The 25,602-nt window shown below is 39.5% G+C and overlaps 1 protein-coding gene across 8 annotated transcripts in view; it reads right to left on the bottom strand.

Annotated features, from left to right (window-relative positions):
- LOC100158069 (Fc receptor-like protein 3) overlaps nt 2,896-25,602 on the bottom strand; it is a 45,259-nt gene continuing 22,552 nt past the window's right edge. For all 8 annotated transcript variants that reach the window (XM_021089610.1, XM_021089609.1, XM_021089611.1 and 5 more), the window contains 7 exons: nt 17,553-17,831; nt 16,755-16,874; nt 10,986-11,013; nt 9,859-9,977; nt 9,093-9,161; nt 7,607-7,638; nt 2,896-7,516 (listed from right to left, as the gene is read on the bottom strand). In XM_021089610.1, the coding sequence (XP_020945269.1) occupies nt 7,373-7,516; nt 7,607-7,638; nt 9,093-9,161; nt 9,859-9,977; nt 10,986-11,013; nt 16,755-16,874; nt 17,553-17,831 (791 nt within the window). In that variant the 3' untranslated portion in view covers nt 2,896-7,372. The remainder of the gene's footprint in view (nt 7,517-7,606; nt 7,639-9,092; nt 9,162-9,858; nt 9,978-10,985; nt 11,014-16,754; nt 16,875-17,552; nt 17,832-25,602) is intronic.

Here is a 25,602-nt window from a genome sequence, read left to right as displayed (position 1 = left end):
GCCTGGGAACCTCCATATGCCACGGGAGCAGCCCAAGAAATGGCAAAAAGACCAAAAAAAAAAAAAAGAAATCAATATCAATATTATATTTTGGAAAATCCCAAATACTTGGAAGTTAATAGCACAACTTTCAATAATTAATAAGTCAAAGAAAAAAATCATACTGGCTTTAGAAACTATTTAGAATTAAATAAAAATATCAACAAAATATAAAAACACTCTAGAAGAATTCAGGAAGTGTTAACAGAGAAATAAAAATCAGAGAAAAAATAAATAGTGAAATGGAAGATCTAAATTTAACATCAATATATCAGTATATATCAATAATAACAAAAGGTGTGAGATGTAGCTAAATCCACCTTAATTTTAAAACCTTATAGCTTTTAATGCCTATTTGGAAAAGAAGAAAGGTCTAAACAAATGAAAGTTACCACTTTAAGAAACAAGAAAAAAGGAGCAGAACAGACACAGTGTATTCAATTCCTACTCTTGAGTAACAAATTAGTACAGATTTAGCAGTTTAAAATAGCAAACTTTTTTATCCTAGGGTTTCAATGGCTGGGTTTTTCATTCAGTGTCTCACAAGTCTGAAATCAAGGCATCAGCTGGCTGCATCCTCCTAAGAAGACTTAATTATGGAAAAATCCACTCCCAAGTTACCATCATTTCCTTTTAATTATATGACAGAGATCTTCTTTTTCTTCTTATTTTTCTTTTTGGGCCACATCTACGGCACATGGAAGTTCTCAGGCTAGGGATCGAATCTGAGCCAGGCTAGGGATCGAATCTGAGCCACAGTTGCAACCTACACTACAGCTGTAGCAACACTGGATTCTTTAACCCACTGTGATGGGTCAGGGATGGAACACTCGCTGCTACAGAGACATGTAGGAATGTAAATCCACTGCTCCACAGAACTCATGATCTTTTTTTTTCTGTTTTTTTTTTTTTTAATATCAGTTAGCTGGGGAACACTCTCATCTCCTAGAGGGGCCCCTCTTTTCATAGGCGGTGCACAACATGGCAGTGGTTTCTTCTTTAAGGCCTGTAGGAAAATCTCTCTGATGCTTCACTTTTTTTTTTTTTTTTTTAAGACTTACCTGATTAGGTAGCCTAGGAAAATCCCCTTTTTCATTAGTCTAAGATAAATGATTAGTAACCTAATCATGGAGTGAGATCCCCTCATTTTCTCAAGTCCTGATCATACTCAAGAAGAGAGGAGACTGCAAAGATGAGGGTCACTGGGGTTGCTATCTTGGAAGACAGTAGAATTCTGCCTACCACACACGAAATAAGTAAAAGGGGTGAAATAATAATGATAAGAGTGAATCAAAACATAAAATGCAGAAAAAAATAGAGTTGATTAATAAAGACAAATCTGGTTCTTTGAAAAGATCTACACAGTTGAGAAACTGTTAGCTAAACAGATCAAGAATAAAATAGAAAAAATACAGTGACAGTATTAGAAATGAGAGGTTAGCACTACAAATATGTCACAGTAAAAAGAGAATAAAATATTATATAAAAAGTTATGCTAAAAGATTTGACAATGAGATGAAATGGACAAATTTCTTGGAAAGAACAACTTGCTAAAATTGGTGCAAAAACAGTGTGAATAGTCCATTACCTTTTAGAAGTTTAAATTCCTTGTCACAAAAACTTCCCACAAAGAAAAGTTCAGGTCCAAACAGCTTCTCTTGTGTATTCTATTAAAGATTTTAAGGGAGTTCCCGTTGTGGCGCAGTGGTTAACGAATCCGACTAGGAACCATGAGGTTGCGGGTTCGGTTCCCTGCCCTTGCTCAGTGGGTTAACAATCCGGCGTTGCCGTGAGCTGTGGTGTAGGTTGCAGACGCGGCTCGGATCCCGTGTTGCTGTGTCTCTGGCGTAGGCCAGTGGCCATGGCTCCGATTCGACCCCTAGCCTGGGAACCTCCATATGCCGCAGGGGCGGCCCAAGAAATAGCAAAAAGACAAAAAAAAAAAAAAGAAAAAAAGAAAAAAAAAGTTTAAAAAAAAAGATTTTAAGCAAAAATATCAATTCTACAAAACTCTCTTAGATAGCTAGATGTATGTGATCAATGGAGCAGAATAGTCCAGAAATAGACTCACATTTACATGGTCAACTGATAGTTGACAAATGTGACAAGGTAATCCAATGAGGAGAAGGTAGGGTTGTTGTTTTTTTCAAGAAATGGTAGTGGGAGTTCCCGTCGTGGTGCAGTGGTTAACGAATCCGACCTGGAACCATGAGGTTGTGGATTCAATCCCTGGCCTTGCTCAGTGGGTTAAGGATCTGGCGTTGCCATGAGCTGTGGTGTAGGGCACAGACGTGGCTCAGATCCCACATTGCTGTGGCTCTGGCGTAGGCCAGTGGCTGCAGCTCCAGTTTGACCCCTAGCCTGGGAACCTCCATATGCTGCAGGAGCGGCCCAAGAAATGGCAAAAAAGCAAAAAAAAAAAAAAAAAAAAAAGGTAGTGAAACAATTGGACATCTGTGCAAGAAAAAATTAACATCAACTCTACATGACATATGAAAAGATTAACCTGAAATGCATCACATATCTAAATACAAAAGCAAAAACTATTAAATTTCTAAAAGAAAATGCAGAATGAAATCATCATAACATTCAGTTAGTCAAATGGTTTTTAAACAAGATACACAAAATATGAACCATAAGAGAAAAAAATGATAATTTTCATCAAATCAAAAATATTTGCAAAAAAATATGTTTGCTCTTTGAAAGATACAGTTAAGAAAATGTAAAGGCAAGTCGCATACTGGGAGAAAATATTTATTAAGCATATATCTGACGAAGGTATATATATCCCAAATACATAAAAAAATAAAAATAAAAACTCCAGTAACTTGGTAATAAGAAGACAAACACCTTAAATTATAAAGAGGCAAAAGAAAGTTTATTCAGCTAATAGTGCTGGAACACAGAGATATTTACAAGAAAAAAATGAGTATTTTCCCTCATACTACAAAGATTTTCACTCTAAATGTCTCCTAGAAACATTTATATGCAAACATTTAAAACTATGAAATTTCTAGAAAAAGAAATAGGAAAGAATATTTTGACTTTGGGTATATATATATATATATATGTATATATGCGTGTGTGTGTATTTATATATATGTGTGTGTGTGTGTGTATATGTACATATTGCCACACCTGCAGCATATGGAGGTTCCAGCCTAGGAAGTGAATCAGAGCTGCAGCTTTGGGCCTATGCAAAGCCATGGCAACATCAGATCCAAGCAGCATCTGAGACCTATGCTGCAACTTGCTGCAATGCCAGATCCTTTACCCAATGAGTGAGGTCAGAGATCAAACCCACATCCTCATAGACATTATGTTGGGTTCTTAACCCCCTGAGCTATGATGGGGACTCCAGGAGGTATACTTTCTTATATAAGAAAGGCAAAACATACCCATAAAATGAGAAAGTGATAAACTGGACTTTATCAAAGCTAAAAAAACAAACAAACAAAAAACAAACCTCTTCAAAAGACACCCTTAAGAAAATGAAGGGTAAGCTACAGATACGAGAAAAAATATTTGCAATGCAAAAATCAGACCAAGATATAGGAGAAAAAACAAACCCTTGCAACTCAATAATAAAAAGACAGTCCAATAAAGAAGAGGTAATAGGTGTGAACAAATACTTCACGATAGATCTACAAAGAGCTAATAGGGACTTGAGAAGATAATCATCATTATCAGGAAAATTAAAACCACAATTAGACAACAGTATATACCACACTACACACTCCTTAGAAAGACTAAAATTAATGACTGAAAATGTCAAGTGTTAGCAAGGAGGTGGAGCAACTGTGACTACCAGAGACTGCTCACAGGAATGTAAAATGGTGCTACCATTTTGGAGAAGAGTATTGCAGACTCTTAAAATGTTAAGAGTGACATAAATGTTGAGTGACCCAGTGATTATACGTGTTTACAAAGACACAATAGAAACATGTCCATACAAAGGACTGACTGTGAATTTTAATAGCAGCTTTATTTTTAATAATGACAAATGAAACAATATAAATGTTCATTAAGAGATAAATGGATAATCAAAAGTGATATATCCATACAATGGAATATTACCCAGCAATAAAAAGGAATATGCTATGGATACCTGAAGCAATGTGAATGAATCTTGCTATCTTTTTGCTTGGTGAAAGAAGTCAAGCACAAAAGAGTATAAACTCTATGATCCTATTTATATGATATTTTAGAGAATACACTCCATAGTAACAGAAAGCTTATCAGTGATTGCAGGAAAAAAAAGGTGGAAGGAAAGAAGTATTGCTTATGTGATAAGGAAACCTTGGTGGGGTGATGGAGATATTTGAGATCTTGATGGTGGTAGTTTCATGGATGTATATATTTATCAAAATTCATCAAATTGTACATTTTAAATATGTGGAATTTATTGTGCATAAAATACTCAATAATTTGTAAACAAATAAAATAAATATAATGTAAAGAAAGAAATTATCATAATGCTTTGACTCTTAATGCCTCATTTGTTACCTTCCTGACTAGTTGGAAACATAATTTCCTCTTGGACCTTCCTCAAATATTCCTTAGGATCTTCCTGACTGCCTACAGGTACTACTGTTTGCCTTCTGTTTGAGGACCTGCATAAGGTGTCTGTGATGGAGGTCCTACATGCACTCAGAAATTCTGTACACTTAGAGTCCCTTTGGTGTCCACTTCTCTTAGGGGATTTGCCAATTCCCGCCTTAGAGGTTGCTGTCCTTGGTGCTACTTGCACTGTTGGCATGCACTCCTGATTCTCACTGTCTATGGGAGGCTACCTCAATCCTGTATTTCTCCCTTAGGGATTTTTTTTTTTCCTCTCTTAAGTCAACAGTGAAAACTTGCCTTTTTTCACCACTCTTTTAGATGGGTTTCCCACAGCTGGACCTAATGGCATGTTCCCCTTCCCCTATATACTTCTTCATCCTGGAGCTCACATTGGGGAGGAAATTGCAGCAAAATTTAAGCACTGGCAGAGATTACACCTGGATTCCTTGCTCCCTCTATGGATTGCATTTTGTATCTACTGATACAGAAACAAGACATATAAGTGCCTGGTTCATAATTTAAAAAAAAATGTGTTCCTCTTTAAGAAAGAAAGAAATCATTTTTCCCTTGGCAAATGATCTTGCTAGTTGAATTCCTTAGTTTAAGACAAAAACCTCAAATCAAATTGCGTTTTGATGGGAGTTCCCATCATGGCTCAGTGGAAATGAACTTGACTAGCATTCATGAGGACGTGGGTTCAATCCCCGGCTTTGCTCAGTGGGTTAAGGATCCAGCGTTGCTGTGAGCTGTGGTGTAGCTTGCAGATGCGGCTCAGATCTGGCGTTGCTGTGGCTGTGGTGTAGGCAAGCGGCTACAGCTCTGAGTTAACCCCTAGCCAGGGAATTTCCATATGCCTCGGGTGCAGCTCTAAAAAAGCACCCCCCCAAAAAATTGCATTTTGACATCTGTTATACCTTCTATTCGCTCAGCTTCTGATACTCAAGGAGAAAAACATAAAATTTGAAATACACAGTACTTTTATGCTTGAGTTGTTTTCAAGCTTTGCAAGGCATTCTTGCATTAATTACTTAAAGTTATCAGCAATGGCTGGTTTAAAATCAACAATGTCCCTGAATTGCATCAGTTGAGTTGCAACAGCCATCGGGGAACTTACTAGCTTCTTTTCTTAAGGTCTGTTGTTTTCAGGGCTTAAAATGTTCAGTGTAACACTAGGTGATAGTTTTCAGAGCTAAAAAATATTCAGTGTAACACTAGATGATAGAAGCTAACAATTTCAGTTATTCCTTTTCTGCCTCAGCAGCGCTCATGATAAAAGTAACTCTGCCATTTTTTTTCTGGCATACTTAAATTTTTTTTTCTTCATTGGCAAACACTCAACATCTGTCAGCCAACTGAGGAATTGATTCAAAGTCACTGAGCAATGGAAGGGGATGTTCTTCTTTGTGCCTATTAATTGTCTTTCATCTCTGAATCCACTGCCAGCTCAGGTCATGAGGGCTCCCAAGTGACACTAAGTTTTAACATCCTAGTCTTGTGAATCATTGACCCCACTGACCTGCCCAGGTTGGTGCTGATGCTTCTGTAGCCACCAAATAGTGGATATTGAATAATTAAACAGTATAACTGAGCTGCTGTCAGTAGAGGAAGGTTTGACCTTGCGAGAGAGGAAGTATCTTGAAGACAACAAATTCTGCATGGGGTGGAGTGTGTGAGTGTCATGCACCTGCATCTATCTTTATCTATCTATCTAGTCATCTACCTACCTATCTTCAATATTGTCATCAATCATTTATCATCTATGTGTCTAGATAAATCTGTGTTAGTCTGCTCCAGCTGCCATAACAAAATAACACAGGCTAGGTGGCTTAAACATAAGATATGTTTTCTCACAGTTCTAGATGCTAGATGGCCAAGATCAAAGTGCTAGCAGAGCTGGTTTCTGGTGAGACCTCTCTTTCTGCCGCCTTATGCTTTGCCAATGCCTGCCTTCTTACTGCGTCTTCACATGACCTTTCTTTCCTCTGTGCACATGAAGAACAATAGAGAGGGCTCTGGTATCTCCTGTCTTCTTGCAAAGACACCAGGCCAATTGGATTAAGATCCACTTGTATGACCTCATTTAACCATAATTACCTCCTTAAAGGTCCTATCTCCAAGTATAATCATACTGAATTTTGAAGAAATATAATCCAGTCTATTACACTATCCAATCAGACAATTTGGAAGCTCTCTCCCATTAAGTAGAATGGGTTATTTTTAAAAATCTTAATACCGATACATATCTCATAAAGAAATAGAATATACACGGACAGAATGAATATTTTTGGTTGTTTCCAGTTTGTTAGCTGGGACAAAGCATATACACCAGAACATCAGCAATGCCACTATAAACCACACAAAAATGGAAATGAGATATTTAGAACAAACTGTTTATGTGAGATAGTACATTAAAAGGTTTGATGACACTTAGATCTGCTGGTCATGATCACACCCTTGTGATCCTAGCTAGACCACTTTTCCCTTCCTTTCAACAGGCCCAGGAGCTGAAGGCCCACCTGTCCTGTCTTCACCTCTGTCTCTACTAAGAAAAGGATGCAGCACCTGCTCAAAGATGCCCACTATGTTCCCAGAGAATGCAGAGACTCAGGCACAGAGGAAGTTGGCAGAACATGCACACAGCTTCATATCCCCTATAGCCCAGCCTCCTGGGATGCACAGCCCTAGAAGCAAGAATGGTACATGGTTAGAGATAATAGAGATAATGACACAGGCTACTTCTCAGGGTCTCTGTGAGCCACTGAATACAGAGCTAGTGGTTTAAGGCTGATGACGTGCATGGGACATTCTCATAGTTTTCTGCAGCATCTTCAAGGTCCCTGTCTCTATTGCTGGCTTGCCCTGTAGAGTCATCTGGATGTGCCTTCTTCAACTCTGAATAGATTACTCTGGGCTCCTAGTAGGGGGGAAAAACCCACAAATAGTTAGTACCTAAATATAAGCAAGGAAGAGCAGAGGGGAAAGAAAGCCAGGAAATGGAACCCACCTTATCCTCCCAATATTTCCTTGGTGCATTTGCTGTTGGATGGGAAGAGAAAAGAAAAATATCAAACTATGGGTGATATATTGCAACTTACAACCTACTCACAAGGCAGTCTTTCCTTGGCTGACTCATTTCCTGTTTCCTCTGCTGAATTCTTCCAAGTCCTCACAGGCCAAGTATCCCATCCTCTCACACACAATAAAGCCTTTCTTCTGCCCATAAAAATGCCCAGAATGACTTTCCAGAAAACATTCTTCCTTCTCCACTGCTCATCACAACTTCAGCAGAATAGCCCTTCCCACCCCTACCCAGGGCCTTTAAGGCTACATTGGTTATCTGGGAGAAGGCAGAAAACATGGCTCATTTCACTTTGCTCAGAGAAATTGGAGGAGGCTGCATAGAGCATTGGCATATTAAGGACACACAGAAAATTCCCAGTAAGCCAAAGGTTATAGTATTAACATTGAGAAAATTCAGTTTGTGTATTTCTCCTGTCCTTACAAGGATTCTTTGGATGTCTTTCACTTATTCATACAATCAATAAGCATGCAGTAAACAATGGCTTTTACTAAGCATTGTTAAGCTATAAGGAAACAAAAATGACAATAGACTCAAGTCTATATGATCAAGGATCCTATCATTTTTAAGTGGAGAAATAGATGTGGAAACACATGAAAAAGTATTATGAGCACCAAGATAAAAATACATATAACATGCTGTTGCCACAAAGAGTCAGCAGTTCCTCTCAGGTGAGGAGATAAGGAGGGCTGGAGGAAATCATTGTGAGTTTCATAGTAATAAGTGAATTGTGTTTTGAAATGTGAGCAAGGGTCACCTGGTAAGCTAGAGATAAGAACATATCAGAACAAATAAGAAGCATGAGCACACATGCATGAAACAGCCCAGTTTGATCTGGAAATGCCAAGAGCTCAATAAGGCAAAAGTAAGGACATAAAGCAGAGCTTAGAGGAGGGACCAATGTGCAGAGGTCATGCTTTAAATTGGAGACTCATTGAGAGCAGTTAATCTAGGCCACAATGTGATCAATTATGCATCTCAGAGGGATTGTGCTGGAAACAGACTGGTAGAAGTTTGGGAGAAGAACAAGAATAGAAATACAGAGACCAGTTAAGAGAATTATAATTGTCAACACATTAGATAATGAAAGGCTCGATTTAGCAAGTATGTTCATTCCTTAATTTAAGAAAAATATTGGAGGGGGCTTATAGTTTTCTAAGCATTGCACTGGATGCTACTGAGGTATTATCCAAAAGTTATGGTGTCTGTCCTTAAAGAGTTTACGGGGTGATGGTGGAAGTATAGACAGGTAAGAAGGAATAGATATGGTTATATGAAGGGTAATATAAGAGATGCAGTTAATTTCTTCCATGTTGGATTCATATTTGAGATGACTCTTTGATCGGAGACCTCTTGCTAGATTTGATAAAACACTGCCGCCTTTCCCCCAATTCTTTCAAAGGTGTCTCACCTGAATTTTCTGTTGTATGTTGGATGCTCTGGATCTGGGAATAAACCAGGTCACTATCTCCAAGACCCACTGTGAAAGAACAGATCATAGCTGGCTGACTCATAGTTGTGGTGCCAAGAGCTCACACTACAGACCCTTCTTCCCAGGACCAAGTATATAACCACTTTCTATCTCTGACACAGTGCCAGAAATGTCATTTTTTTTTTGTTTTGAGCAACACTCGTGGCTGGGCCAGGGATCGAATCTGAGCTGCAGCCCTGACCTATGCCATAGCTGTGGCAATGCTAGATCCTTAACCTGCTGTGCAAGGCCAGGGATCAAACCCAAGCCACTTCAGAGACAACACTGGATCCTTAACCACTGTGCCACAGCAGGAACTCCCAGAATTTTTTTTTTTTTTTGGTTTGGTTTTTTTTTTTTTTTTGTGGTGGGGGTGATGCCTGTCTCATATGGAAGTTCCCAGGCTAGGGGTTGAATCAGAGCTGCAGCTATTGGCCTATACCACAGCCACAGCAACACTAGATTGAGCCACAATGGTGACCTAGCCACAGCTTGTAGCAATGCTGGATCCTTAACCCACTGAGCAAGGCCGGGAATCGAACCTGCATCCTCAGTCACATTAATTGGGTTCTTAACCTGCTAAGCCACAATGGGAACTCCATAAATGCCATTTAAAATTGAATATGACTGAGCCATGGACTGTGCTCAATCTCCCTTCCCTCCTTGGTGCATCCCTGGAGCCCTGAACCCCTTAGGAAGCCCTTACCATTGCAGTACTCTGGCTGCAGCTCCGTTGGGTCTGGTGGCTCAGAGTAGACAGGCCCTTGGAGGTCTGTGTTGGAGGTTCTGGACAAGGAAGTCTCCTGAAACGCATTGGGACTGGAACTGAGAGAAAGGGGGAGAGACAAAAAGGAGAAAAGTATTTATGATTATGCAGAATCTCAGGAAAATTTATATCCAGGAAGAGTCCATCATGGTTCATGTAAAAATATCAGGGCTGCCCACTCTTAAAAAAAGTCTTGATGGCTCTTTGGAGAAAAATGTCAGGAGAATAAGAGGCAGCCAGGGCCATGTTACAGAGGCCAGCTGAGCCAAGGTCAGAGGGCAAAGGCTGCCTAGTTCCAGGTCCCTTTCATAGAGTAAACACTTGTATTTGCCTAATTTAAAAAAAATTATTTTCAAAAGCTTAAATGTTTCGACATCAATACACAAAGCCTTCTTCACTCCCACAGAACTTGACCTTTGTCTTTTTTTAAGGGTCCCTTTCAATTTTCTACTTCACATTACCGTAGTCTACCTTTCCTGTAAAATACCATGAAGGCTCTTTAGGAAAAGTATTTTTTCCAATTTCATTTCCTCCTGCAGTTAATATTGTGAATTGAACATTGTCAGCATTCAATAACGGTTTCGGGAAGGAGTGTATGAGTAGGAGAATGAGCAATAAGGGAATGAATGAAATGTAGCCTTATAAAAGATGATGTCATTCAGACTTCAATGGTCAGTTCTCTACTGGAGCACACTTAGGGAAGGAGATAAATTGCTATGGATAACAACATGAATTCTGTGTATAAGTAGGTATAAGTAAGTATTACTCACAAATACGATTGAAAGTGGCCTTGTTAATCCCATTTTTTGATCCCATCAGAATTTGAAAAATGTTAATAGGAAATCCAGCCAATTTTTTTCCTTTCCGCAGCATGAATCAGCTTGATGTGAGATCTCAGTTCCCAGACAAGGGACTGAACCCAGGCTGCAGCAATGAAAGCACTGAGTCCTAACCACTAGACCACTAGGGAACCTCCCAAATATTTTTTAATTTTAGAAATTCCATGTTCTATTTTGTGAGCATAAATAAAATGAAACTGTTGGCAGCACAAGAAGCAGGGAACTTACCCAGGGGTTCTAATGACAAAAAATCCTCCTGAAAAGCAAACAAAGGAACATTGATGAAAAGTGCTCCACGTGGACAGTGTGCTCCCTGTTAGAACATCCTTCTCCAGAAATCAAATTCATTTTAGATCACAGCTATGGCAACAGAACATAGCCTGTTCAGAACATCCAGCTCTGCCTTACCATTGTAGGTAAGGAAGGTGGGGTCTGGAGAGATATTTGCAGAGAATCAGACTTATTCCCAATCATTCAGTAATAGCAGCATGTACTCTAAATAGTTGTGACCAAGTAGCAGAAGAGAGACAACTTAATTTTTAACTCAAGGTCAAGGGCTTCCCCTACTCCCATTTCTCTGTTCCAATTGCAGCCTATGAGGTAAAGACAAGGAGATTACGTCCTAGAGAGGGGGTTAAAACTGATACTGAATTGTTACACGAGTATGATCCATAGGCCTACCACCTTAGTAAGACCTCTCTTTATCTGTGACCCTTGCAAATCCATTTTAACAACACTGGATGCATATTGTTTTCTCCGTACCTCTTCTTTCCTTCTCTTTCACCTGGCTAATGCCAACTTATCTTTCCTCCTCCAGAGCTTTCCCTGATGCCAACAAGCTGGATTAAGTGACTTCTATCCATGCACATATACCCCTACATTATTAAAATTACTGTATTGTATTGTAATTATATTCTATGTTTGCTGCTAAAACTCTCCTTCATGAAAGGATATATTACTTGAGACTGCGAACCTCATTTTAATTATTTTTGCATTTCCGGTGCCTAAAATACTAAAAATATTTAATAAAGATCTGTTAAACTACTGAACAAATTATGTACTGTGAGGACTCAAAGAATTATGGACTATGAGGACAAGGCGACAATTTTATAATGGGTGATTATATATAAATCTAATCTGGAAGCTTTCTGCATCAGCCTGGAAAATATGGCAATTTTCCACCAACACTGAAATACTGAAATCTTTCTGGTCTGTCCAATACATACCTCCTCCCAGTTTCCCATCTCTGCCCTTTGAGTGTTTATCTGTGGCTCTAGATTTGTCTTACTGGGCTTAGAGAACACAAATTTTTGCCCAAAGTGAACATATTCAGCCTTATCTCCCATGAAAAGTGACTGATTAATGCTTACAAACCCTGCCTTTGGGAACCAGGTGTCCTGAGTTAAACTAGAGGTATGTAAGCATGATACTGGCCTGTACCTCTCTCCTCAGGGCAATGGTAACCACATCAACCAACAACCAATAACCCAATAACCTTACTTGTAGGCAGGTTAGCTAAGTCCCAGGATGCATCTGAACATCAGACCAACTCTTCATTTGCATAAAAGAAAACAGACCCAGAAGGTGGCTATTTATAGCATAAACTAATATTCACTGAAGATATATGGACGAGGCACTATACTAAGCAGTTTACATAGACCTAAAATGGTAAAAACTATTATTACAACCATTATTTCACTAAGGAGACTGGAGTTTGGAGAGTTATATTATTGACTGTTTAATCCAAGTTTTGTGTGTGTGTGTGTGTGTGTGTGTGTGTGTGTCCTTTTAGGCCCGCACCTGGGGCATATGGAGCTTCCCAGGCTAGGGGTCAAATCGGAGCTGTAGTTACCAGCCTGCACTACAGTCATAGCGATGCCAGATTCAAGCCTCATCTGCAACCTACACCACAGCTCATGGCAATGCCGGATCCTTAACCCACTGAGCAAGGCCAGGGATCGAGGTTAGTCAGATTAATTTCTGCTGAGCCACGATGGGACCTCCCCAAGTATTTTTAGAGTCAATAAATATATCAGTCCCTTTGGTAACTTGGAGAATACACCCAGGCTTAAGGAGCAGAATTTTTCGCTTTCAGAAGAATTTGGAAGGGCTGAGATCTTCCCAGAGAATATGGATCACTATGAGATGGAGGACCTTGCTACTACAGAAGTTTAGGAGACAAGATTTTGAGGCAGAAAGGCAGAGACCCTCTGATTGGTAGACTGTCAGAATTCCTTAGTTTAGTTCGTTATTTAAAACAACATTTCCCAGGAGTTTCTGTGGTGGCTCAGCAGGTTATGAACCTGACTAGAATACATGAGGATGTGGGTTTGATCCCTGGCCTTGCTCAGTGGGTTAAGGATATGGCATTGCCACGAGCTGCAGTGTAGGTCACAGACACAGCTCAGATCTGGTGTTGCTGTGGCTATGGCATAGGTCTGCAGTCACAACTCTGACTGGACCCCTAGCCTGGGAACTTCTATATGCCATGGCCCTAAAAAGATAAATAAATAAATAAATAAATAAATAAATAAATAAATAAATAAGTAAGTAAATAAAACATTTCCCCTAGATCTGGAGGACATAACATCCTGGGCTCCTGCCCTCATGGGTCACACAAAATGATAATTGATCATCTTTCCTTCCTGGTGTTATTTGGTGCTGCACTGACTGAGCAATCTGTTTTTTGAACATTATCAGTTTCAACACTGAGGATCTCATGTTTGCACTTCTAGAATATTACTGAGTAATAAACGACATCCAGATAGGCAATGAGATATAAAAGTAATTTTGAAAGTAGGAGGTGTGAGCAACCTTTTACAAGCCACAAAGGTGTAATGGAGAGAATACGGACTCAAGGGCTAGGGAGTTAAGCCTTAACTCTGACTCTTGGTAGATATACATGAATTTGGAAAAGTTGCTTAACTTCCCCAAATCTTCATTTCTTCATCTTTCATATGATTATAATAATATTGGTTGAATTGATGTGAGATGTACTTTTTGAACAACTGGGAGAGTTAGACACAACATATAATAGATTCTAAATAAATAACAGCTTTTATGATGAGTACTATCAGGGTTAGTGCTACACACATAATTGTATATGTAATATTATTTCAGAAAATACTAAGTAGAAGTATCAGTCATAAGTATTGGTCATAAAATGATAGTGCCATTTTTCATACAAAGGAGCAGAAGGACAGAGGCTCATTGACCTGGAAGTAGACGTAAGAAGACAATGCTTGAGTATTGTCACTAAGGAAAATATGAAAGGTTTTCATTAAACTGAGATCCAATTATTTGTTTATTTGCTCAAACTTTAGTCTGAGCCCTGAGAAAGGGAAAACAGAAGGCAATATGTCCACATCTTTAAAATATTGAAAGAAAAAATATTTTCAGCCTAGAATTATATGCCAATAAAAATATATTGCACAAATGAATGAAAAAGAAAGACTTTTACAGACATACAGAAACTGAAATAACTCATTGCCAGCAGATACATACTGAAAGAAATGTTAAAAGAAATATTTTATTTTATTTTATTTTGCTTTTTAGGGTTGCACCTGTGGCATATGGAGGTTCCCAGGCTAGGAGTTCAATCAGAGCTGTAGTTGCTGGCCTATACCACAGCCACAGCAATGCAGGATCCGAGCCGCATCTGTGACCTATACCACAGCTCATGACAACAGCAACACTGGATCCTTAACGCAAAGGGCAAGGCTAGGGATCAAACCTGCATCCTCATGGATGCTAGTCAGATTTGTTAACCACTGAGCCAAGATGGGAACTCCAAAAGAAATCTTTTAGGCAGAAAAAATAATACAAGATGAAAATATGGGAATACGAAAAGGAATGAAAGACATTGAAAGTGGTAAATTTATGAGTACATATATGGTATTTTAAATGAAATTTAAACCTGTTTAAAAGATAATTGATTTTTTATGAAAATAATAACAATGTAGCAGGGAGGGGAGAAATGGAGAATGCAATGGTAAGATTTTTATACTGTACATGAAGTGATGTAATGTCATCTGTAAGTAGACGGTGATGAGCTAGATATGTATACCATATACCCTAAAACAACCACTAAAATAACAAAAAAGGGTTATAGAGCTAATAATCCAACAAAAGAAATAAAATACAATCATAAAAAATATTCAATTTGTCCAAAAGAAGGTGGAAAAAATGCAAAGGGAAATAAAGAAGAGATGAGACAAACAGAAAATAGAAAAATAAAAGACTTAAATCTAACCCTATTGATAATCACACTAATGTAAATTGCCTAAATTCCTTAATTAACAAGTAGAGACTTCCACGTTAGATTAAAAAACCAGAGCCAACTATATGCTATATATAAAAACACACTTTAAATACAAGGGCACAAATAGGTTAAAAGCAGAAGGGTGGAAAAGAGAAATATGCTAGTACTTATTATGCTAATTTATTTATATCAAAGAATATTTCAGAGTGAATGAGACTATCAGAAATAGAAAGGTCATTTAATAAAGATAATGTGGTCACTTCATCAAAAACAAATAATAATGAGAAATATTTGTGCACCTAATAATAGAATTTCAAAATACATGAGGCAAATCTGATAGAATTGTAAGAAGAAATGGGCAAATCCACAATTACCATTGAAGATCTCAGCACCCTCCTCTCAATAATTGATAGATCAGGTAAAAAGAAAATTAATAAGGATATAAACAACTTCAGCAACACTATCAATCAACTTTACCAACAGGTCCATACTACAAGAAATTCTCTGTCCTTCAGGCAGGGAGAGAATGATACCACATGGAAGTATGTATGTCAGGAGTTTTGGGTTTTTTAGACTTAAGAGAAACTTAAGTCTAGACAAAGAGGAATGAAGAATTCTGGAAGTAATAACTAAGTGATTACCCTGACATCAAGCCAGAAAAGGAAATGATAAGACAATAAAGTTACCAAACAAACTTATGGACATAAATGCAAACATTCTTAGCAAAGTTTTAACAAATAAAATTTAAAAATCATAACCAAGAAGGTTGACCCTAGAAATGCAAAGTTCGTTCAACATTCAAAATCCAAATCCATACCAACAGACTGGAAAATAAAATCATATGATCATCTCAATCAATGTAAAAAAAAAACATTTGTCATTTTTCCTATAAAAGCTGTCAGCAAATTACAATTAGTAGGGATGCTAATAAGTAACATCTACAAGAAATCCACAGCTTTCACCATTATCATACTTAATGGTGAAAGTCCAAATACTTTCCCCCATAAGATTAGGGGCAAAACAAGGATGTTTGTTCTCAACACTTCTATTCAACATTGTACAGGAGGTTCTAGCCAGTGCTTTATGGCAAGAAAGAGAAGTAAAAGGAATTTAGATTGGAAAGGAAGGCATAAAACTATTTTTATTTGTAGATGACATGATCATCCATATAGAAAAGCTGATGAAATCTACAAAAGTAATACTACAACTAACAAATGTGTTTAGCAAGTTTGTAGAATATGAGATTGATATATAAAAATCAACTGAATTTCCACAGGCTGTAAAAAAAATCAGAAGTCGAAATTTTAATTTCTTCCTTAGAATATCTATTCATTTATCTAAATTTTATTGTATTTAAATGGCATTAAATATATCTCAGAGTTTACAGTTTGTACCTATGGCTATTGTCTATTTTTGTTGTTATTGTTACAAGCGGAGGACTTTGTTTTTTCATTCTTTTTGTTTTCAGCAAGCTTTGGACTGGGATTGGAACAATTAATTCTTAATTTTCTAATTTGTAATGGGAAGTAAAACTCTGCTCTGATTAAACCTAAAATTAATCACATGGAGTAACAACTTCTTTAAGAAATTTGTTCCACATTTTGTCACTGCCAATAGAACTGAAGCCCTAGCACTTGAAAGGAATAATTGACCTTCGTAGGACATACTACACAAGTCCAAACTATCGTAGCAATGACAAAAGCCACAACGAGAAAGAGTAAGATGTACCCACTCACCTGAATTCGTTTGGGTCCTGAAGCGACTCACCAGAACAGCAGTGACAGCAATGCCAACGATGGTTAACAGCCCTGTGGTAACTCCCATAGTGATATGGGTTACTTTGCTACTGGAAGACCCTAAGTGAAGAGACCTATGTTTGAGTCCCATTGCCAAGTATTTTTTGATCTAGACAAAAATCACATAGGGAGGGGCTAGCGATCTGTTAGGACAGTGTTTTAACAGATTCTGTTTTCTCAATTTGAAAAATTTCCAGTATAATTTGTAATTTTCAAGATAACAGCACATGAAGAGTGCTTGTCAGCATCTAAAATTTATTCCTTTTCCCTGCCTTGACCCACTGAAAGCAGTACCAAGATTCCAGAAGCTTCAAGCCTTGGTGTCATGTTAAAAACACTTTGAGGGGTTCCCGTCATGGCTCAGTGGTTAACAAATCCGACTAGGAACCATGGGTGGCGGGTTCGATCCCTGGCCTCACTCAGTGGGTTAAGAATCCAGCGTTGCCATGAGCTGTGGTGTAGGTCGCAGACGCGGCTTAGACCCCGCGTTGCTGTGGCTCTGGTGTAGGCCGGCAGCTGCAGTTCTGATTCGACCCCTAGCCTGGGAACCTCCATATACCACGGGAGAGGTCCTAGAAAAGGCAAAAAGACAAAAACAAACAAACAAACAAAAAAAAAAAACCCAAACAAACAACAAAAAAAAAACCCCGCAAAAACCACTCAGAATTTTTACAGTCTGCTAGAGAAATATTTTATTGACTATAAAAGAAACCTATAGCCCAGGTACCACCATCCTACCTGTGATGCTGAGTGTCACCACCTCACTGCACTGCACCCCTAGGCCATTGTCAGCCGCACAGGAGAAATTTCCAGAATGTTCTGCCATCAGAGTGAGGTTGAAGGAAGCGCCCCCTCCAGAGGGGGCTGAGCTGTTCCCCAGGGTGACATTCTCGTGATAAAACCAGTACAGGATCGGGGGAGAGCCTCTTTGGGCCTCACAGCGAAGCTCCACCACATCTCCCACCAGGGCCTGAGCCCTAGCAGGATTGAAGGTGAGGACAGGCTGAGACACTGGAACTAGGAAGGAAACATAGTTCATCAATAGTTTAAATTAAGTATGTGCACAAAATAGCTTAATAAAAGAAATATCCAGTAGAGTTTAGTAGTAGGAACATGGACCTGGGATTCAGGAAAACCTGAGTTTAAATCCTGCCTCTTCCCTTTATTAGTGCGGGGATCCTGATGTTTTTTTAACATTTTAATATCTCTGAGTCTGAGTTTATTCCTTTGTAAAATGGAGCTAATAATAATTATTAATCATAATAGTCATGTATGGAAGTACTAGATAGATGTCAGCTGCTATTATTGACAGATTTAATAAAATAATAAAAGCAAAGTTTGTTTCTCAACATTATTGATTGGAGTCTTTGCTTTAAACCTAGACTTCCATATTTATATGAATTAGGACCTCACCGCCCTCTACACAGTTACCTGGCTTTATTTTCCTACATAGCATGAACATTAACATCTACCAATCTATGCATCTAGTATCTATTCTCTCTCTCTTTCTTTCTTCTATCTATCTTTCTACCTATCTATCTACCTCTCTTTGTTGTATATCTGATTTCCCAAACATAATGTAAGTTTCATAGGAATGAGGACTTACCTGTTTGTTCGTTTTTGTTTTTCTGGCTGCTAGAATTTTGCCTTGGCATGCAATAGTTCATCAATAATTGGTGAATGAGGGGATGACCAAATTGACCTGGATTGGTCCCCAAATATTCAGATACAGCAATAAAAACTGATTTTTATTTTTACTGATAATGACAGAAATAGGACAGCCAGGAAGAACAGAAAATCACTATATTTTCAATTAATAGATGGAATGGTCAATCAATAAGGAATTAATGTGGATTGTGAACTATAAGATTGCTGATTCTGACAAGTTGTGAGGAAATTTGACAGAGCCAATCTGTCTGCAGTGTTTTAGATATAAGCTGTGTGCTTTATTGGCAAGAGAAGTTTGGTAAGGATCTTAAGATCTCCTTTGCATCTGAGATTGGCTAGAGGGGAGAGTGGGGGGATAATCCATAGAATGAATAATTCAACTTGAAAATGCTCCACCTGCTGGCTGCAAGACAGATGGCATGAGCTGCATCATGGCTAGAAATGCCAAGTCTTGGTTGCTTTTGGAAGAATAGGATTCCTGCTAAATTTTAAACAGATAGTTTGAGTTTGGCTCTTTGGTACATCCTTTACAACATGAAATGAACTGAGCCAAATGGTTAAGAGTCTCAGGGATAAGCCTTTATATGTTCTTTGTGCATCTCTGTGCCTTTCCACCCATGTAACTGCCACATGTATTTTTTATCCAATTTTTATTGCTGTAAAATACACACAACTTAAATTTTACCATCATAAATTTTCAAGTGTACAGTTCAGTAGTATTAAACACATTCAAAATATTGTGAAACGATCACCACTGCCCATCTCCCTAACTTTTTATCTTGTAAAACTGAAACTCTGTTCCTGTTAAACGATCACTTCCTATGCTCCATCTCCCCAGCCCCTGACAAGCACCACTCTGCTTTCTGTCTGTGATTTTGAATACTCTAAATATATAAGTGGGATCATACAGTATTTGTCCTTTTGTGACTGCCTTACTTCACTTAACATAATAACCTCAATATTCATCCATGTTGTAGCATGTTATCAGAATTTTATTTCTTGTTAAGTCTGAATAATTCTCCATTTTATGTGTATAACACTTTGCTAAACCATTTATCTGTAGATTGACACTTGGGTTGTTTCCATGTTTTAGCTATTATGAATAATGCTGCTCTCTACATGGTTATACAAATATCTTCTTGAGAATATGTTTTCAGTTTTAGGGGGTGTATACCCAGAAGTGGAATTTCTGCATCATATCATAGTTCTATTTTTAGATTTCCGAGGAACCTACATATTGTTCTCAATAATGATTTCATCATTTTACATTTCCACCAACATTATACAACTATTCCAATTTTTCCACTTCCTAACCAACACTTGTTATTTTCCATTATTGTTTATATACTCATCCTAAGGAGTATGAGGTGGTACTTCACTACAGTTTTGATTTTCATTTCCTTAATAATCAGTAGTGTTGAGCATTTTTTCATGTACTTAATGGCCATTTATATATCTTCTTTGGAGAAATGTCTATTCAAATCCTTTACTCGTATATAATGGGTGTCCATTACCCCAGCTCCTGTCCCTCAACCCACAGCAGAGCCCACAAACCTTAAAACACTAGACAGGGCAGAGGTGCCAGAGTGCCCTTGGTTCCCACCCTACCCCCTCCCTCTTCCTGCCCCTGAATTGAAGGAACTTAGGACAAAGGGGATCCCAGACACCTGGTCAGAGCCCACCATCCTGGGGCACAAGGTGATGATAATGGCAACACTTCAGGAGCAAAGCATTAATGACTCCGGAGGAACCAGAAATGATAATAGAGCTACACTTCTTGCAGAGACAGGGGAGGATGGAAAGTGCCTCTTTCAAACATAATCAAAGGCTCCGCAGGTGCAAGGAACCAAAAGCTTACGCCATAGCACCACCTACTGGAAAGCAAAGGAAAGTCCTCTACTTTTTAACTTTATTATTAATGCACCAGTAGAGGAACAACACATCAAGTACAACGAAGAGTCATATTAATACTATACCACAAAAAGAAAATGGGGAGTTCCCATTGTGGCACAGCAGAAACAAATCCAACTAATAACCATGAGGTTGTGGGTTTGATCCCTGGCCTCACTCAGTGGGTTAAGGATCTGGTGTTGCCGTGAGCTGTGGTGTAGGTTGCAGACACAGCTCAGATCCTGTGTTGCTGTGGCTGTGGCTGTTGTGTAGGTCAGCAGCTACAGCTCCAATTTGCTCCCTAGCCTGGGAATCTCCATATGCCAGGGGTGAGGCCCTAAAAAGCAGAAAAAAAAAAAGAAAGAAAAGAAAAGAAAAGAAAGAAAGAAAAGAAAATGGCAGTTCTCCAGAAACCAAACCCAAAGACATGGAACATTGTGATCTGAGAAAGAAATTCAACAAGCTACAGGAAAATCCAGAAATCTAAGTTAATGAGCTCAACCACAAACTTCATGAGCAGAAGAAATACTTTACCAGAGAGATTAAAACCCTAAAAAAGAAACAAGAAATTCTGGACTTGAAAAACTGAACAAATGAGAAGAAGAATGCATTAGAAAATATTGGAAATAGAGCAGACACTATGAAAGAGAGAATTACTAATCTCAAAAATAGAAATCTAGAAGTAATACAAATATAAGAGGAGAGAGAAATAAGATCATTTAAAAATGATGGAATTGGGGGGGCAGAGCAAGATGGCAGAGGAGTAAGAGGTCGTGCTCACCTTCTCCCACAAACACGTAAAAAAAAAAAAACACATCTACATGTAAAACAACTCACACAGAACATCAACTGAATGCTGGGAGAAGAACCTAAACCTCCGAAAAGAGCAAGAAACTCTTGATATAACTGGGAAGAGCAAAAGAAAAAAAGAGAGAGAGAAGAGGAATCAGGACAGGACTAGCATTCCCGAGAGGGAGCTGTGAAGGAAAAAAGGAACCCACCGAACTGACGGAAAGATCAGCTGAGTCAGAGGGACCTTAAAGTTGCCAAGAAAAGTGCAGCAGCTGGACTGAGAACAACAAAGCAGAGTGAGAGCCACACAGACCATATGAACCACTGGCCTGGACACCACTGCTTGAGATGCTTGGGCAGGGGCTGGACACTGAGACTCAGGCTCCAGAGGACCAGGGTTGGTGGTGTGGAGACAGCCTAAGGGCTAAGGAGCAGCAGGCCATGGGCAGGGGAACGGTAAGTCACAGGCTGGGGAGGGAAATGTCATGCAGAGGGAACCCAGGAGAAGGTTCAGACCTGCAGGAGAGGCAAGGTGCCATTGTTCAGGAGGGTGAGAGGAGGAGGGCCGAGCTACCATAGGAAACTCCCTGCACCTGAGTGTGTGCGTGCCCACGGGCTCTCAGAGGGTGGGGCGGCTCTTGCACAGTCTACAGGCAGCAAGAAGCCTCTTGCTTGTTTAGGGGAGATTGAGCACTTTTTGTGCAAGCTACCGGTGGCCAGGCACCTCTTATGTGGGCCAAAGGCATCAGGGGGCTAAGTGTGATGTGGTGCCTCTTGCATGATCTACAGGTGGCAGGGACAGATCACAGTGGTTGTCTCAGAGGCCAGAAGGAGGTATGGCCTGTGAGTGGGCTCAACCTGTGACCCTGGTCACCTCAGGGGTTGGCAAAAAATAAAAAAAGAGGGGACTGCAACCAAGCACCATACTCTGTTGCTCTTACTCCCTGGGGAACACACCCACCCTGCAGCTGCCACTGACATTGGTGGCACCCAGACATTGGTCACTGTCCCTTCCCAAGACCCTACAACTAGGAGCAGCTGGTGCAGCACCTCCTGCATGGGCCAAATGGGACAGGGTGCTTCTTGCATGGTCTGCAGGTGGTGGGGGCAAACTGCCACAGTTATCTCTAACTCCGGAGGTGGGGTGGTCCACTGCCACCAGGGATACCTGAACAAAAATCACTTGCAGCCCCAACCACCTCAGAGAGCACCACAGAGAAGGACATTGCAATGGAACACCACTTGTTGCTCTTGCTCCCCTGGGAACACACCTGCCCTGCAGCTGCCAATGCCAAACACTCTGGGCAGTGCCCAGACACTTGATCACTGTCCCTTCCCAGGAATCTGCAACTAGGAGCAGCTTGTGCAGCACTTCCTGTGGGGGCTAAGTAGGATGAGGTGCTTCTGGCATGGTCTACAGGAGGAATGGGAGCAAATCACCACAGTTATCTCTGACTCCAGAGGTGGGAGTGGCTCGCCACCACTAGGGCTCCATGAGAAGACACCATTTGCAGCCCCATTCACCTCAATGGCACCACAGAGGAGGGTGTTGTGACTGAATACCACCTGTTGGTGCTCTTGCATCCATGGGAACACACCTGTCCTGCTGCTACCATGGCCAGATGCTCCAGGCAATACCCGCATGCCTGATCTCTGTCACTCCCCAGGATCCTATAATTAGGAGCAGTCTGTGAAGCACCTCCTATGTGGGCTAAGTGAGACAGGTTGCTTCATGCAAGGTCTACAGGTGGTGGGGGCAAACTACCACAGTTATCACTGACTCCAGAGGCGGTCATGGCCTGCTACCACTAGGGGTCCCCTAACAGGCACCATGTGTGGTTCCAATCACCTCAGAGGAGGGCATTGCAATCAAATACTAGCTGTTGTTACTCTCACTCCCCTGGGAACTCACACACTCTGCTGCTGCTACTCCCAAATGCTCTGATAACCTTGTAGATCTGCCTAGAGCTCATTACCACTTCTCAAGGCCCTGCAACTAGGAGTAGCCTGTGTTATCTTCCTGCAGGTCCTTGCTACTATTAAGAGCCCAACGACCATGCACTGAGTGCTGGCCCTACCCATTGCCTCCTTCTCCCTGAAAACACCCTGAGCATCCTGGGGATAACAGCCTGCCCACACCGAAGAAAGAGATGGCAAATATTCAAACTCCCACAGCAAAAATAAATAGTAAACCCCCCTAAATACAAAGAGGTACTCTTGCATAGAAGTAGCCTTATGAGACTACAGTTGGAGTTCCCCAAACTCACAGAAAAAGAAAAACACAAGCAAGATGAAGAAGCACAGAAACCATTCCCAGTTAAAGCAACAAGCGAATTCACCTAAAGCAGTCAACAATGAAACAGATCTCCTCAGTCTGACAGACTTTGAGTTCAAAAGGGAGATACTGAAAATACTGAAGGAATTAAGAGAAATATGAACAGTAATGCAGATTCCTTTAGAAAGAAACTAGAAAATATAAGAAGGAGCCAAGAAAAAGCAAAAAAATTCATTTGCAGAGATGCAAACTGAGCTAAAGGCAATAACGTGCAGAATGAATAATGCAGAGGAATGAATTAATGACATGGAAGACAGAATAATGGAAATCACCCAATCAGGACAGCAGACAGAAAACCAAATGAAAAAACATGAAAGCAATATAAGAGACCTATGGGATAATATAAAGCTGGCCAATCTACACATAAAAGGAATTCAGAAGGAGAAGAAAAAGGAAAAGGGATTGAAAATATATTTGAAGAAATTATGGTTAAAAACTTTCCAAATCTAAAGGATACTGATTGCAAAATACAGGAAGCACAGAGGGCCCCAAACAAGTTGAACTGAAACAGGCCCACACCAAGACATATTATAATACAAATGGCAAAAGTTAAAAATAAAGAGAGGATTCTAAAGGCAGCAAGAGAAAAACAAACCGTTAATTATAAGGGAACCTCCATAAGGCTCTCAGCTGATTTCTCTACAGAAACACTACAGGCCAGAAGGGAGGGGCAAGGTATATTTAAAGTACTGAAAGGAAAAAATTTGCAACCTAGAATACTCTGTTCGGCAAGAATGTCATTTAAAATAGAAGGGGAGGAGTTCCTGTCATGGCTCAGTGGTTAACGAATCCAACTAGGAACCATGAGGTTGTGGGTTTGATCCCTGGCCTTGCTCAGTGAGTTAAGGATCTGATGATGCTGTGAGCTGTGGTGTAGGTTGCAGACACGGCTCAGATCCCACGTTGCTGTGGCTCTGGCATAGGCCAGCAGCTACAGCTCCAATTAGACCCCTAGCCTGGGAACCTCCATATGCTGTGGGAATGGCCCTAGAAAAGGGAAAAAAAAAAAAGAGAGAGAGAGAGAAGAAGGGGAAATAAAGAATTTCTCCAACAAGCAAAAGCTAAAAGAGTATGACAATACTAAACCCATTCTAAAAGAAATACTGAAAGGGCTTCTCTAAATTAAAAAAAAAAAAGTAAGAAGAATTAAGATGGAGGAAACCTCATTTGGAAAGCAATCACTTAAATAAGCCAGCAAGCAGATCTATACATGAAGATGTTAAAAAAAAAAGACATCAAAATCATACAATGTGGGGAAGGAAAGTAAGAAAATATAGATTCTTTTTTCTATTTTAATGACATGTTTGAGCCTATATGACTATCAGGCTAAAGCAAGCAGATATAGGAAGGGGTTAACATACTTAAAAAACAGGGCAACCACAAATCAAAACCAAACATTACATTCACAAAAACTGAAAAGTACTCAAGCAGAAAACAAATGGAAACCATCCAACCAAAAAAAGAAAAGAGAAACAAAGAATCAACTGAAAAACAAGGTTTAAAATGGCAATACATACATATCTATTAATAATCACCTTAAATGTCAAAGGACTGAATGCTCCAATGAAAAGACACAGAGTGGCAGATTGGATAAAAAAGCAAAAACCTTCAATCTGCTGTCTACAAGGAACTCACTTCTGGGCAAAGGACACATACAGATTGAAAGAGAGGGGATGGAAAAGATATTTCATGCCAATGGACAAGACAGGAAAGCACGAGTTGCAATACTCGTATCAGAAAAAATAGACTTTAAAATGAAGGCCATAAAGAAAGACAAAGAAGGACACTATTTAATGGTTAAAGGCTCCATTCAAGAAGAGGATATTACAATCGTCAATATTTACGCCCCTAATATAGGAGCACCCAGATACCTACAACAAATACTAATAGACATAAAAGGAGAAACTGATGGGAAGACAATCATAGGAGGAGACTTTAACACCCGCTCACATCCATGGACAGATACTCTAGAGAGAAAATCAATAAGGCAACAGAGATCCTAAAGGACACAATAGAAAAGTTAAACTTAATCAACATTTTCAGGACATTACATCCAAAAAAAAAAATCAGAATATACATTCTTCTCAAGTGCACATGGAACAT

The sequence above is a fragment of the Sus scrofa genome, chromosome 4 (genome assembly GCF_000003025.6).
Source record: "Sus scrofa isolate TJ Tabasco breed Duroc chromosome 4, Sscrofa11.1, whole genome shotgun sequence".
NCBI lineage: Eukaryota > Metazoa > Chordata > Mammalia > Artiodactyla > Suidae > Sus > Sus scrofa.
Note: the sequence above shows the minus strand (reverse complement) of the source record. Positions and strands in the feature narration are given on the sequence as shown.